The following is a 15,201-nucleotide window of genomic DNA, read 5'->3' as shown; positions in this document are numbered from 1 at the left end:
ACACAGTCGCCCGCGTCGGATAATGAGTTGCGCCGCTCCTGCCTACCGCCCGTACTCGTGCCGTAATTCGCTAAATATTTCTTTTAATAATTTGAAAACTAAGCTTCGGATCAAATTTTGGCAAAGGAAAAATTGTCTTAGAATTCAGTCAGTAATACGACATTTTAAGGACAAACGGTTGTTTTGAATCACCCTGTATATAAAATTTTATATATAAGAATTTTTTCGATTTATGTATACATATATTTAACCCACCTTTACTGCTCGCTGTTGCTAGGCTCGTCAAAACTTTTGCGCCCATTTGGTAACTACATAATACGCCGTTGTTTCGGCCGCGCATGCGCGAAAAACCCGGCCCATATCGCCACACTGCCTGGACTCGTTGAGTTTCCGCGAGGTAATCTCGCAAAATATCTCTGAGCCTTACACATATGTAAATTATATATAACCTCAAACCTATGCTCTAATATTTATAGATTCATTTGTCAATTTTTGAAAGAGAATATTGAAATTTTAAAGTATTATTATTGTGGTTTTCGAGCTTTTATTATTTGCGTACAGCCGTAAAGTCGCGTCTTAATCACTCGCAACTACGAGGGTTGTCTGAAATGTTTCCGACCTCAACATGAAGATGGCAGCACTCGTAAACAAAAGTTGGGGAATGTGTTTGCGCATGCTTTGAAAGGTACTCACCAAAATTTCAGCCATTTTGGACGCGCAGTTGTTGTTTGACAATCATTTGAGTGAGTCGATGTGAGTGTTTTTTTGAAAATGGAAAAAATCGAGTATCGAGCTGTCATTAAATATTTGTTTTTGAAAGGCAATACGCCTTCAAAGACAACATTGCTACGCAAATCAAAGACGAGTTGGACGCTGTGTACGGGGACTCTGCACCATCATTTACCACCGTGAAATTTTGGGCTGCTGAATTTAAACGTAGCCGTACCAGCTTGGGTGACGATGAACGTTCGGGACGTCCAAAAACTGCAACCACTGACGATAATATCGCTCAAGTTCACCAAACGGTGCTAGACAACCGTCGAATTAAAGTTAGAGAGATAGCAGAGGCTATGAACATGTCCAAAGAACGTGTTTGTCACATATTGAATCAAGATTTAGGCATGAGAAAGCTGCCCGTGCGTTGGGTGCCGCGTTTGCTCACTTTGGACCAAAAACGTGTTTGAATGAACATTTCCAACGCTCTGTTGGCGCAGTTTAGGCGGAATAAATCAGAGTTTTGGCGCCGATTAATTACTGTAGATGAAACTTGGATACACCATTAAACTCCAGAAACAAAAACACAGTCAAAACAGTGGACTGCGAAGGGGGAATCGGCTCCAAAAAAAGCAAAGGTTGTTCCTTCGGCTGGGAAAGTGATGGCAACTGTTTTCTGGGATAGTCATGGAGTTATCTTAATCGATTATCTTCAAAAAGGAAAAACCATTACAGAAGCATACTACGCATTAGTACTTGACAAGCTGAAGGCAGAAATTGCGGAAAAACGGCCGCATTTGCAGAAAAAAAAATTTTGTTTCACTAAGACAATGCGCCGTCTCACACCTCAGCGGTTGCCATGGCGAAAATCCACGAATTACGGTTTGAACTGCTTGACCACCCTCCTTACTCACCAGATCTAGCCCCAAGCGACTTTTTTTGTTCCCTAAGCTAAAAGTTGCGCTCGGAGGACAGAGATTTCGTCGAATGAGGAGGCCATCACCTTCGTAAACAACTATTTTGCAGAGAAAGACGCCGAGTACTATTTGGACGGGTTGAAGAGATGGGAGCATCGCTGGGAGAAGTGTATAGACTTACAAGGAGACTATGTAGAAAAATAAAAATTAATTTGAAGAAAAAATGTCTTGTATCTTTGTTAGGTCGGAAACTTTTCAGACAACCCTCGTAGTTTTATATGCTCCAATATAGATAGATTAACTTTTCACTTTATACTGCAGAATATTCCAATTTCAAGGTATTATATTCATGTTTTCGACCTTTTATTATTCGCGTACAGCCTTGTATGGTTTAGAATAGATGTAAAGTCGCGTCTACATCCTACAAAACTTGTTTGTTATGCTCCAATATAGATAGATTTACTTTTCACTTTTTACCGCAGAATATTCCAATTTCAAGGTATTATATTCATGTTTTCGAGCTTTTATTATTCGCGTACAGCCTTGTATGGTTTACAATAGATGTAAAGTCGTGTCTACATCCTACGAAACTTGTTTGTTATGCTCCAATATAGATAGATTTAACTTTTTACCGCAGAATATTCAAATTTCAAGGTATTATATTCATGTTTTAGAGCTTTTATTATTCGCGTACAGTCTTGTATGGTTTAGAATAGATGTAGAGTCGCGTCCACATCCTACGAAACTTGTTTTTTATGCTCCAATATTTATAGATTCACTTTTCACTTTTTACCGCAGGATATAGAAATTTCAAAGTATTATATTCATGTTTTCGACCTTTTATTATTCGCGTACAACCTTGTATGGTTTAGAATAGATGTAAATTCGCGTCTACATCCTACGAAACTTGTTTGTTATGCTCCAATATAGACAGATTCACTTTTAACTTTTTACCACAGAATATTCAAATTTCAAGGTATTATATTCATGTTTTCGACCTTTTATTATTCGCGTACAGCCTTGTATGAATGAGAATAGATGTAAAGTCTTGTCTACATCCTACGAAACTTGTTTTTTATGTTTTATACTTATATTTATATATTCATTTTTCACTTTTAACCGCAGAATATTTAAATTTAGAAATCTTGTTACAATGTTCTCGAGATGATATTATTGGTTTATGGTATTGTGTCGATTAGAGCGGATATGGAATTGCGTATAGATGCTGTGGAAGTTATTTATTATATAATATTGATAGTTTCATTTTTTACATTTTAAGGTTACATATTGAATTCTGAAAATGTTATAATGATGTTTTTCAACTGCTGTTGTTCGTATACGGCTTTCATCCCTCTATTTCTATGGATATAATTGAAATTAAACAAAAACGCGAAAAAAATTTAAAAATTAATAATTCGGAAAGTATCAGTCGCACAGCGATCGGGTTTCGCGTGATGAAAGGTACCATTGGCTCCTTGCAATCGTTACAGTTTCGTCGCTCGATTCTGTTAAACAAATGTAATATAATCAAAAAAATTTTTCTTTTTTTCACGCGACACTTTTCTGTCCCGCATAGTCTAATAATATTAATTTTTTTTCTTTTACAGATTATCCTCGCGATTTTCGAATTAATCTATCTCTGTGTTATTGAGAGCGCTAAATCCGTCTTTTTTAAGACGCTTTCGGCAAACCTTCGCAGGCGTCTGAGGTAAGTTGATTCGCTCTCTCTCTCTCTCTCTCTCTCTCTCTCTCTCTCTCTCTCTCTCTCTCTCTCTCTCTCTCTCTCTCTCTCTCTCTCTCTCTCTCTCTCTCTCTCTCTCTCTCTCTCTCTCTCTCTCTCTCTCTCTCTCTCTCTCTCTCTCTCTCTCTCTCTCTCTCTCTAAATGTGACATGCTTTATGATCATTTCAAGAAATTACGGAACAAGGCGCAGAGTCTAGTCAGGTCTGCTAAACAATCTTACTATGATAGGACTTTCAGGTGCGCAGGCAACACTAATGAAATCTGGAGGGAATTGAAACATCTGGGATTAATCAAGTCTAGGAGCAGCCCTGTTCGTCTCTTGCGAGGATCTTCGATCGAGGATATGAATGAGTTTTTTGGACAGAGTGGGGAGAGTCTGGTTCCAGGAGGTGGACATTCTGAAGGGGACATATTCGCTGGGGATTTTTGTGATCAGGATTTCCATTGGAGCTACATCACGCCATCGATGATCGGAAGGGCGTTAACAAGGTCGAATCAAATGCAGTTGGAGTGGACGGCATCTCCTCGGCACTGCTGAGGCTCACGGTTCACTGGACTGCGCCTATAATTGAACACATGTTCAATTTCTCATTGTCGATGGGTGTTTTTCCTGTGTTGTGGAAGTCGGCACTGATATGTCCCATTCCTAAGAACAGGAATCCCACTCGGTGCAGCATTACCGCCCGATCTCGATCTTTCCGACCATTTCTAAAGTGCTTGAGAGGATCGTCTGCGAGCAGATTCGGGTCGATCTTGAACTTAAGGGTCTTTTTGACCCCTGTCAATTTGCCTACAGGAGTTGCCATTCCACACAGACATGTCTGATTCGGATGTTGGACGACGTTAGGCATGCGGCAGATCAAAGGAAGGTCACAGTGGCGGTGCTCTTCGACTTCTCGAAGGCCTTTGACAGAGTAAATCACCTACAACTCATCAAGAAGCTGAAGAATCTAGGCTTTTCAAATAGTGTCTTGAGATGGATGCTTTCCTACCTGACGGGGCGCACACAGGCTGTCAAGGACAGTTTCGAGGGCACAGTATCATCCTCTTCTCTTGTGAGCGCTGGGGTACCGCAGGGCTCGGTTCTGGGACCACTACTTTTCACGCTCTACTTGTCGGATTTTGGTACGGTGCTCAGGCACTGTAAGTACAACCTTTACGCCGACGACCTTCAAATATGGATCCATGGTGAGCCTAGGGAGCTTTCGGAAAATATTCAGAGAGTCAATGAGGATGTCGAGAATATTATTAGATGGTCCACAGAAAATAAGCTTTTATTAAACTCGGAGAAGACGCAAGCTATAATCTTGGGCACTTCAAGATTTGTAAGAGCTATAGATTTTGCTACTCTACCGGGCATCCTAGTCGACGGATCAAGAATCCAGTATGCAAACACTATCAAGTACCTTGGCGTGACAGTCGCAAACACCTTGACGTGGGAAGCGCAGGTAAATAGTATGACGAAAAAGATCCATTCCATACTGTACCAGCTCAAGCTATGTAAGCACTTGTTACCTGAGGTGCTGAAAACAAGACTTGTGGTATCTTTGATATTCCCACACATAGACTACTGCTGTGGGGCATATACCGACATGACGGCTGAACACAACTTAAAGCTCTATAGAGCTGTAAATTCCTGCATAAGATTTATCTACAACCTAAGAGCAAATATACACATCACGTCATATTACGAAAGACTACGTTGGCTCAAGGTCGGCCCGCGCAGAACATATTTTGTGGGATGCCTGCTGTACAGGATCTTGGAGACTGGACAACCAAGCCTCCTCCATGTCAACTTCAACCAAAGGGTTATTCCACCTGAACGAGTCACACGGAATTCAAAAGAGGTCATATCTCTGCCACACTGCAGGACTGAGCTGTATAAAAGGTCTTTTAGACTTACATCGACGAGGATATGGAATGATATTCCTCTAACAATTAGGAATGTGAAGACGTTTACGGTTTTCAAACATAAACTATACGAGTATTTATTGAATGGAAATCCTGAGAATCTATCGTGAATTTTTAGCAATGTTCGGAAAACCTTCATAATGTCGGCCGGTGGTCATTTTCTTTCTTTTCTTTTCTACCACGGCTTATTCTAATGTATAAAACTCATCCACATCGATATCGCACACAAATTACTCACCACACAGATATGCACTTCATATGTAGACTCGCACTTTTGTACGTACAATCTGTAAATATTGTTATTGCATTGTTATTGCTATTGTATGGTTTTAGCGCTTGAGAGGATTCTGTCCCAGAGCGCTCAATAAATGTAGCTTTCTCTCTCTCTCTCCCTCTCCCCTTCCCCCTCCCCCCTCTCTCTCTGTGTGGAAACAAACACACGTTCGCTTCGCCTTGTTTTAACCTGTTGCACCCTACTTTATTTTCCAGCTCGTCTCATATTCGCTTTGCGCTTCGCGAGGAGCCCGGAGCGACAACTGCGGACCTCCGTCTAGCACCAGAGTTCGTAGTCACGGGTAAATGTTTTCTTTTGTTTATGTATTTTTTTCCCTTTCCACGTTTCCTTCATTCTACACTCATTCGAAAAAAAAGCGGTACACTTGAAATTTTAAAATTTTAAATGACAATAACTTGGTAAATAATTAAAACAGAAAGGTTTATAAAAAATTTAAAAGAACCTTGGAATCTCTATTTTAAGAACCTATTCGTTTTAATGTTGCGAGATAAATATATTTAAAATGGCGCATTTTCTATGGGATAGAAAGCATACGATGGTACAGAGTTTCCTCTTTAAAATCATTTTAGCATTTTAAGCTTTTTAGCATTTTAAAGAGGAAACTCTGTACTATCGTATGCTTTTTATCCCATAGAGTTACGATACATGACTCAGGCCATGTTTTGTCATCCGCCATTTTCAGTATATAAATCTCGCAACATTAAAACGAATAGGTTTTTTAAGAACAGATATTCCAAACTTAATTTTCGTTCTTTATAAACCTTTCTATATTTATTATATACAAAGTTATTGTCATTTAAAATTTACCTTAAGAGTTACCGAGTGAGTGTATTATTTGTTTATATTATTGTTTTATCGTTTATTAATCTCTCGTCATTCCTTAATGTTTCAGATTTTACTCAACCACCACCGCGCGAGATGGAGCAGGATGGCGACGACGACAACTCCGTCGGCAGACGCGGGGTGGAGGAGGAGGAGGAGGTTGCCGAAATGGCCGGCGCGCGATCCATCGCGGCCCTCTGTCCGAGACCGTTGGACAATTTGGTACAGGGCGTGCAGGTTACCGAGGACGTAGACTCGGTCATGGTCTGCTGCACGTCCCTGGAGCCGATTGTCTGCGAACAGGGGTGTACGCTCTACACCCGACCGATCGCGCGTTGCGCCAACATAAAGCTGACGCGCTACCTGGCGAAGAGGCCGCTATTCGTCGGGGCGCGCGGAGTGTACTCCGCAACGGCAGCGACGAAGGAAGGAGCGGGAAAAACGTGCGACCGCAACGCGCGAGAAAAGAAGCCTTGGTCCGAGTACCGTTTGGCGACGGTGGACGGTCCGCTTGGTCCTCGTACTATTCCAGTACGACGACCAGTGCGAATTTTTACGGGACGTGCCGGTGCGAGCGACCGAGCGAGAGCCGAGCCGGCTGCAGGTATGCAGCGCCGCTTTTATGCGGAGAGTCGTGCTGCGCGCAGCTAAACTGTGCCACGACGATAGCGAGACCGCACACGGCAGCGTAAGTTTCGCGCGCTACGAGGTGGACCGCGATTATCACATCTTTTAGCGGGATTTCGCAAACTTTGCGCGCCACCTCACGTCGGTCATCGAGGCGACCGACTTGCGCGAGGCGTGCGGGATCGCCTATCTGCGCTTTTACGTGGCACAGCACGGCTTACGGCTCGATAAGGGTCACGCAAAGACCCTTCTCGCTCGGATCGCGCGAGTGGACCACGATCACGTCGACGTGATCCAGATTCATCGCGCCGACACGATGCGCTGTACCGCCGCACCAGCGCCAGATTAGGAGCTTCGACGACGACAACGGCGGCAACGCGGGACTCGGACGACGACGCGTTGCTGATTAAACTATCGGGCCGCGTAGTCCGCGATCACAACTCGCTAGCCGGAATATATCGGGGCTGCATCCGGCTAGACGATAAGGTCGATCGCTATCGAGCGGGTTTTCTGGCCGATTACGGGTATTTTTGCCGACACGCCTCGGCGCCGGGCGCCCAACACCTTGTCACGTTCGCCAAGCGTACAATTCGTCGGCAAAAATGGCCAGACCCGCCGATTCCGGCTATCTGGCCATTACCTGATAGCGATGGCTACGCGGCCAATCGCGGCGATAAAAGGATGGAGGATGTGGTGGAGGCGACGCGTCAATACTCGCGCGACCTCGCCGCCTACTGCGCGACTTTCGTCTGCCACGGACACGCGCTGCGCGTCGAAGAGGGTGGTCACGCTGGATCGCGCTCGAGTGATACCGCACCTCTGCGCCAACATCTCGAGCGCGATCGATATTCTCGGCATTTTTGCCGAAGGCGTGCCCACCATTACGACGCGCCAGCTCGTCGAACGACGCCTCATAACGCGCTTCGGCGCGTGGCGTCATTTCGACGAGACCGTGGGCGCCGATCTGAGGCTCGTTCGACGAAGCGTCAGGTCGACGTGCGGTGGCGATGCTGGCGAACGCGACCAGCGTGAGCCTTTCTGCCCGCCCGCGCATGCGTGGATTCCGCGCTACCTAGTAGCGCGCGCGGTGCGGGCAGAAATGCGCGTATTGTATTTCGCGCACGGCCGCCACTTACAACTACGGCCTGATGCGGACCATCTTCGCCAACGGCAGCGAGGCATCCTCCATCCGCGGCGGCATCGTACTATTACGCTGACACGACGAGATTGCAGAGGCAACAACACCGACCACGTTGGACGAGGCGATGGTGCCCGGATACACCTCTCGCGTTCAGAAAGACTTATTGGACGCGGTGACGCACATTGGCCACGTCCAACGTTGGATGGTGGGCCTCGGCGTACAATACGCCGAGAACGCCGAGAGATATCTCGTCGTGTGCGCGGCCACGTGGGCCTATACGTACGGCTTCATATCCGCAAAGTACATGAAGGAACGCCCCATCGACTGGTGCGAGCTCGTCGAGTCATTCGCCACCACGTTCGACAACGCGGCGGCGGCGAACGACGAGCCGTCTAGAAACGCACCGCCGTTCTCGATGGGACGTTTCCTATACATGTACAGTAGGCACACGTGGTACGATTGCCGCCACGTCGACATCGTCCGCGTAATGGCTGCGGACACTATCGCGCGCGCATTGTCGCTGGAGCCCGTCACGACCGTCGCCCGTGTCGCGCGCTCCAGCCTACGGTCGGCCGTCGGTCGACGACAACGAGGACCTGTACCGCCGCTTCAGTGGCGGTTAGACAGTTCGACGTCTTCAGCAACATTCCTGGGTCCTCGTTAAACACGACGACCGACGTCCGCCGACCGTTAAAAACGCGCGCGAGTTGATGCGGCAAGCGAGATTGGCTCGTAAAGCGACGGCGAAAAGGAAGGCGGGCAGAAAGGGCAGAGGAGGAGCTAAAGTGAGCAATAGGAGGAGGAGGAGGAGTAGTGTCTCCTCCTCGACGATTGTGGAGTGGTCGTCGCCGTCACCCTCGCCTTCGCCCTCGCCATCGCCCTCGCCCTCCCCGCCGCCACCGCCGCCCGAGTCGTCGCAGCTACCGTCGCCGTCGCCCTCGCCGCCGCAGCCGCAGCCATTACATACGTCTTCGTCGTCGTCGTCGTCGTCGTCGTCGTCGTCGTCGCCGCCGCCGCCAATATCGTGGACGCCGCACGAGGAGTCGCTTGACGACGAGGACGAGGACGAGGAGTGCGAGCGGAAGACGCCGCCTCGTCGCGTCAAACCGCCGCCGAAACGGGCGGAAGGAAAATTGAAAATAAAGAAGACGATCCGGTACGGCCTTCGGCACGACGAGGCCTTATTAAAGCACGCGCTACAGATTGCGAACGCGACAAATTTCAAAATGTGGAGCGCCTTCAAAAAGGCCAACCCGGACCTCTTCGGTCACTGTCGCGTCCGCGATATAATGGACCGACTAGCCCAGTCAGTGTAGTACTCTGCGTTGATACCACTGCTTATCTGGTGTATTGAAATTTAATTTAGTGCTTAAAATTTTAGTTTTTGCGCTTAGTGCAAAATCTAGTGGATTCATGCGCATCATGCGTGAATCAGAAAGTACCCTAGTTGCATGCAACTGTAGTAATATTTTTAGAGAATTTGTCACTACCAACATAATTTTTAATGTTGGTTAAATTGAATAAGGGCCAATTTTACCAACGTTGGTTAACTTCAATTTCCGATTAAACTATATATCTATCTCTTTTAAGAACATATCTGAAAAGAGACAAAGATATAGGTTAATCGGAGGTTGAAGTTAACCGACGTTGGAGAAACTGGCTCTAACCTAGCAACTGATTTGCACGAAAAATAGTCGGATACGAATTTTAATTGTTGATTTGATTGCATTAAATGCAAAAATTGCATTTTTATTTAAAAAAATTCAAGGTAAAAAATTTTATTAATGTCTAATTATATATATATATATATATATTAGTTTTATTAATGTCTATTTAATAACAGATTATGTCATAAATATGTTAATTATTATGCTCGAGGTTTTATTTATTAATTATTATTAATATTTTAACTCAACAACATCACAAATAATTAAATTTATTTCACAATTTATATATATATATATATATATATATAATAAACAAAACTAGTGCTTTTCTGGTGTATTGAAAACAGCAATCTGGTGTATAACTGCTTTCAATTGTTGGCAACACTGAGCCCAGTTGGCCAGAGGTCTCGGGACCCAACAATTCAAGGCGCTCCACGGTGATCGCGAGATTGCCGCGCTTCGCAATCTGTTGCGCTAAGGCCGTAGCGGATCGTCTTCTTCTCTCTCTCTCTCTCTCTCTCTCTCTCGCGCACTCTCTCTCTTTTATCTCTCTGTTGTAAATAATTTGTATATATTTGTAAATAATTTGTAAATAATCTTTTCATGTAGTCTACGCGCTTCAGGCGACTTGTCCCAGAGCGCTAAAAATCTTATATCCCGCACATCGACACACATATCGATCGTCATTACGTCTATCGTGTTTATAAATTATACAGTTACACACATGATACTTGGAAGGCTCAACTTAGTACTGCAGAGATATGTCCAGACATGTATGTTATAATTATTTCATGTCCGATATCGAGGTGGTGGTACTAATAACGCGGACGATAGAGCATTCTTCCTTCTCGTTAGGGAGGTCGCCAACGAAACAATTTATTATATATCTAATACAGTTGGAAAATTGGAGAATAGTCTGTCTGCTGAAACTCTATGGGGGAATCATCCGATTGCGCGCACGGATATATATAAAAGAGTTTATGTTGTTGGTCTTGTTGGTGTGGTAGAGGTACTTGGTGCGGTTGGTTAGATATCGAAACTCTAGATTCTACTTTGCAAGCAAAGTCTTCTTCTTCTTCTTCTTATAAATTACTGGCAACAGGATGACAAAATGATCCATCCATCAAGCCATAAACTGGTAAAAAAATATATACATCCAATGGCGCAGCGTCCAAAATAAAAAGTCCTCACAAATAGCAGCTCCAAACAAGTAAAAGCCCCCAAATGATCAAATGATCAAAGTCCAAGTCCATCAGTCCATGACTTACAATTATAAAGGAGGCATTAACTCAAGGAATAGGATCAAAGGTTCACATCACAATCTTTAAGGAAAGAACAAATCAGATTAATAACTTTAGGTTTAGGATCTTTCAAAAGCAAAGAAATATCGTAAGGAGGAAAAAACTTAAGTCTTTTAAGGGAATTTATCAAGTAACATCTCTGCTGGGGAGAAAGCAGGACAAAACCAAAATAAATGATCCACAGATTGGGAAGGAAAACCACAATGACAAGCAGGACTAGAAACCAAATTGCACCTAAAAAGACTCATTCAAAGCATAGTGATCAACTCTGATTCTCGACAAGGAAGTAACAAAATTTCTTTTAAGATTAATTTTATGAAACCAAGTTTTAATGCCAAAAGAATTATGCAATTTAAAGTATTTCTTACCTTTGAAATTAGCCTGCGCGAGGAGAGCTCTCTGGGATCCACTAATGAACCTATGAAAGGCCAATTCATAAAAATCCGAATGTGGCAAATACTCAGGCACAAGTTTACCCCGAGAGGTCGCTCTATTAGCAAGAAAGTCAGCTGTTTCGTTACCCAAAATTCCCGAATGAGCGGGAAACTATAGTACAAATAAATCCCTTCATCTTAATATTATACAGAGCTTGAAGAATAGACAGAATTACAAAATTAGAAGATTTAAATCTATTAGGAGAAGAAACCGCTTCCACAACACTGCGAGAATCCGTAAATACAACTGAAATGTTAATAGATTTTTGTAAAATTAATTCAAGAACATATAAAATAGCAAAAGCCTCAGCTGTAAAAACAGACGAAAACGATAATCTATATAAAACTTGTAAATTAATAGAAGGAGAATATAAAGCAAACCCCACAAAATCAGAAGTACTTTTCTTAGAAGCATTCGTATAAAATATAGTTGAATTATTAATTAAATCTCTATATAAATCCATAAAAATAATTTGCGGAAATGAAGCACTCTTAATAGATTCCACAGCATTAGTTGAAGTAATTATTGTCGTAGGAGAGTTTATAATTGCCCAATAATTAGTACGAAAGAGAGGAAAAATATCAAACGACACAATTTTTGATTTATAACGAGAAATACTATCAAATGCCTTAAACAAAAGAAAATAAAAAGAAGGACAAACTTTACGAGAAGAGCGAGAAAAATGACGTAACAAAAATAACTTATCAATTTTTATGGATGGTCCTCCTGAGAAAACACCTTCAAAATATATTTAGAAGTCAAATAAAGCAACCTATGATACAGAGAACCCTCCCCCGATTCCGCCAGAATAATATTTGTAGGAGTAGTCCGACGCAAACCCAAGCACAGACGCAAAGACTGAAAAACAACCAATTCAAGCTTTCTAAAGATCGAACCATTATTAAATGGATAAATAAAACATCCATAATATATAGTTCGCCTAATCATAGCCTTATAAATCTGAAGCAAAGTACGAGGATCCGCACCCCACCAAGTACCCCTCAGGGCCCTCTAATAACATTATTGAGCTTCGTACACTTATCAAAGATATAATTAACATGCTCTTCACCGCGCAACTGAGAATCCAATATGATACCCAAAAATCTATGAGAATGAACTGATTACACAATTATTCAATTTAACAGAATAAGAAGTAGGAGAAATTCTTTTCCTAGAAAAAACCATAAATGCAGATTTAGTAATAGAAGTAGAAAGGCCTCTGGAATCCAAATAACTAATACACCGATTAGCTGATTTTTCCAAGGACTTTATCGCCTTATCCGAGGACTGAGAGCTGGAGAACAACACAATAGCATCAGCAAATTGAAGAATCTCACAATCAGGAAGAATGCAATCCTTCAACCCAGCTAAATAGACATTGAAAAGAAGCGGAACCAATATGGATCCCTGCGGGACTCCTTTATAGGTATGGCGTGCATCAATAATTCTACCATTAAATACTATTTGAAGTTTTCTAAAATGAACTATATTGTATATGAATTTACAAAGATGAGATGGAAGACCCAATATTTCTAGATCGGACAAAAGAATGTGGGGCAAAACATTATCGAATGCACTGGTTAAATCTAAAAACAAACAAGCAGTACAATGTCCCCTTACAAAATTGATATTAATCTGGGTAGTAAGAATGGCCAAATTATCAATGCACGACCTAAAATTACGAAATCCATATTGAGAATTAGGAAAAAATTTGTTGGACTCCAGCCACCAATTTAATCTCAAATACACAACCCTTTCAAGCAATTTAAGAACGGAAGAAGTGAGAGATATTGGCCTAAATTTACCAGAAGATGCTTTGGGTATCATATATACAATAGACTCATGCCACGCAAAAGGAAACTCTCCCCTAAAAAACAAACCATTCAGAATACTCAACAAAATAGATCTATATTTCAAAGGAAGCTTAAGAAGAATCAGATGATCAATCTGATCAGGCCCCGGGGACTTCCTAGGTTTAAGAATACTAAAAATCCTATCAAATTCCTCCATTGTAAAAAAAGAGTCAAACAAATCACAACGAACAACAAATGACGACATACAACAAACATCAAAAGGCCCAGGAGCAACATAAGGAGGACACAAAGCATCTATTTGATTAATTAAATTATCAGGAACAATAAAATTAGAGGCAATCGAGGAAGCAGATAAACGAAGACAACGATGTTTAAATCTCTTCACCATACTCCAAACTGAGATCATAGAAGTCCTAAAATTAAGTGACTCACAATAAGCTCTCCAAGATTCACGCTTAGCCTTTCTGAAGACTTTTTTAGCCATAGCCTCCCGCCTCTTATACTCAAGATAGTTAGGATAATTCATAAGTCCACGATAATTCTTAAGAGCACGCTTCCTAAGCTCCACCGCCTCAGAACACTCCCCATTCCACCAAGGTGAAGGAGGAGGGGCATGTCTAACCTTATTAACACGAAAATTTTTAGCCCTCTCGGAAGGGAGACCCGACCGAATGACCTCCCTCAAATGATCAAAAAAGATATTATATTTTGAAGTAAAGGTGATCTGTGGATCCCCAAATCTATCCTCAAGCTCAGAAAAAGAAACATATAATGAACGCGTAAATTTCTTCCAATTCATTTTCTTATAATTACATTTATGTGAATAAAAACTTATAATATTGCAAGTGGAATTAATAGTAATGCAAATAGGTAAATGATCACTACCGAACGAATCCTCCAACAAATTCCAACAGCAAACCGGGTACAACGAAGCAGAAACAAAAGCAAGATCTATAACAGAATTTAACTGATTAGGACGAGAAATAAACGTAGGTGAACCATCATTTAAAGGAATCATACAATTATGAAGCATAGCACGATGAAGAGAACTACCCGATGAATTAGTGACGGAAGACCCCCAACCCGGATGATGAGCATTAAAGTCCCCTAAAATCAATAAAGATGAATAATCTTTACAAGAATTCAAAAGCCCATCCCAACCATCGAAAGGAAAAATCCCCGGATGTCTGTAAACGGAAATTATAATCAAAGAACCCGTCGAAATAGGAATTTTGATTGCCAAAGACTCTAATTGATTTTCCAATGAAAAAATATTCTCAACCAAAGAAAAGGGAATATAATTTCTAATAGCTATCATCAAACCCCCCGATCTAGAAGAAGGTCCATCAACACGAACAATATTAAAATTCTTAAGATTAATGGTATGCCTATCATCCAACCATGTCTCACAAAAAGCCAAAATATCATAATCACCAAACAAGTCACCAATCGAGTCCCTCTTATTTAAAAATGAATGGCAATTCCATTGTAAAATCCTCAACTGTCCAATAGTCCTGTCCTGATTCAAAATTAGGGTAAAGAAGAAGGCAAGGCCGACACAGCCAAACCATTATTCACATCCGCAGCCATAGCAACCGAGGATCCATCAACAGAAATATTCATCTTCTGCAAAATATTAGAAATTTGCAAAGTAAGTGAGTTATAATGAAATAAAATTTTCTTCAAAATATCACCATTATCAGTATCAACTGAATTAGAATTAATATCAGAATTAACAATAGATCCGCTTAATATCTTAGTAATATTATTTTTACTCTTCTGGATATTTAAACCCTTACACTGTTCATTACAATA

At 42.1% G+C, this 15,201-nt stretch overlaps 2 protein-coding genes across 2 annotated transcripts in view; both read left to right on the top strand.

Annotated features, from left to right (window-relative positions):
• Window positions 1-820: 820 nt before the first annotated feature.
• Window positions 821-1,184, top strand: LOC145946863 (protein GVQW3-like; the record flags this gene model as incomplete). The annotated part of the gene is made up of 1 exon (XM_083056614.1): window positions 821-1,184. A coding segment is annotated over one exon (364 nt), but the record flags the coding sequence as incomplete, so codon positions are not given.
• Window positions 1,185-13,778: 12,594 nt separating this feature from the next.
• LOC145946861 (uncharacterized) overlaps window positions 13,779-15,201 on the top strand; it is a 37,981-nt gene continuing 36,558 nt past the window's right edge. Inside the window, exon 1 of the mRNA XM_083056612.1 lies at window positions 13,779-13,809. The gene's annotated coding sequence lies outside the window, so the exon portion shown is untranslated. The remainder of the gene's footprint in view (window positions 13,810-15,201) is intronic.

This window comes from Prenolepis imparis, unplaced genomic scaffold (assembly GCF_030444845.1).
Source record: "Prenolepis imparis isolate NDT839.2.m4 unplaced genomic scaffold, iyPreImpa1.0 SCAF_24, whole genome shotgun sequence".
In the NCBI taxonomy this organism is placed as follows: domain Eukaryota; kingdom Metazoa; phylum Arthropoda; class Insecta; order Hymenoptera; family Formicidae; genus Prenolepis; species Prenolepis imparis.
Note: the sequence above shows the minus strand (reverse complement) of the source record. Positions and strands in the feature narration are given on the sequence as shown.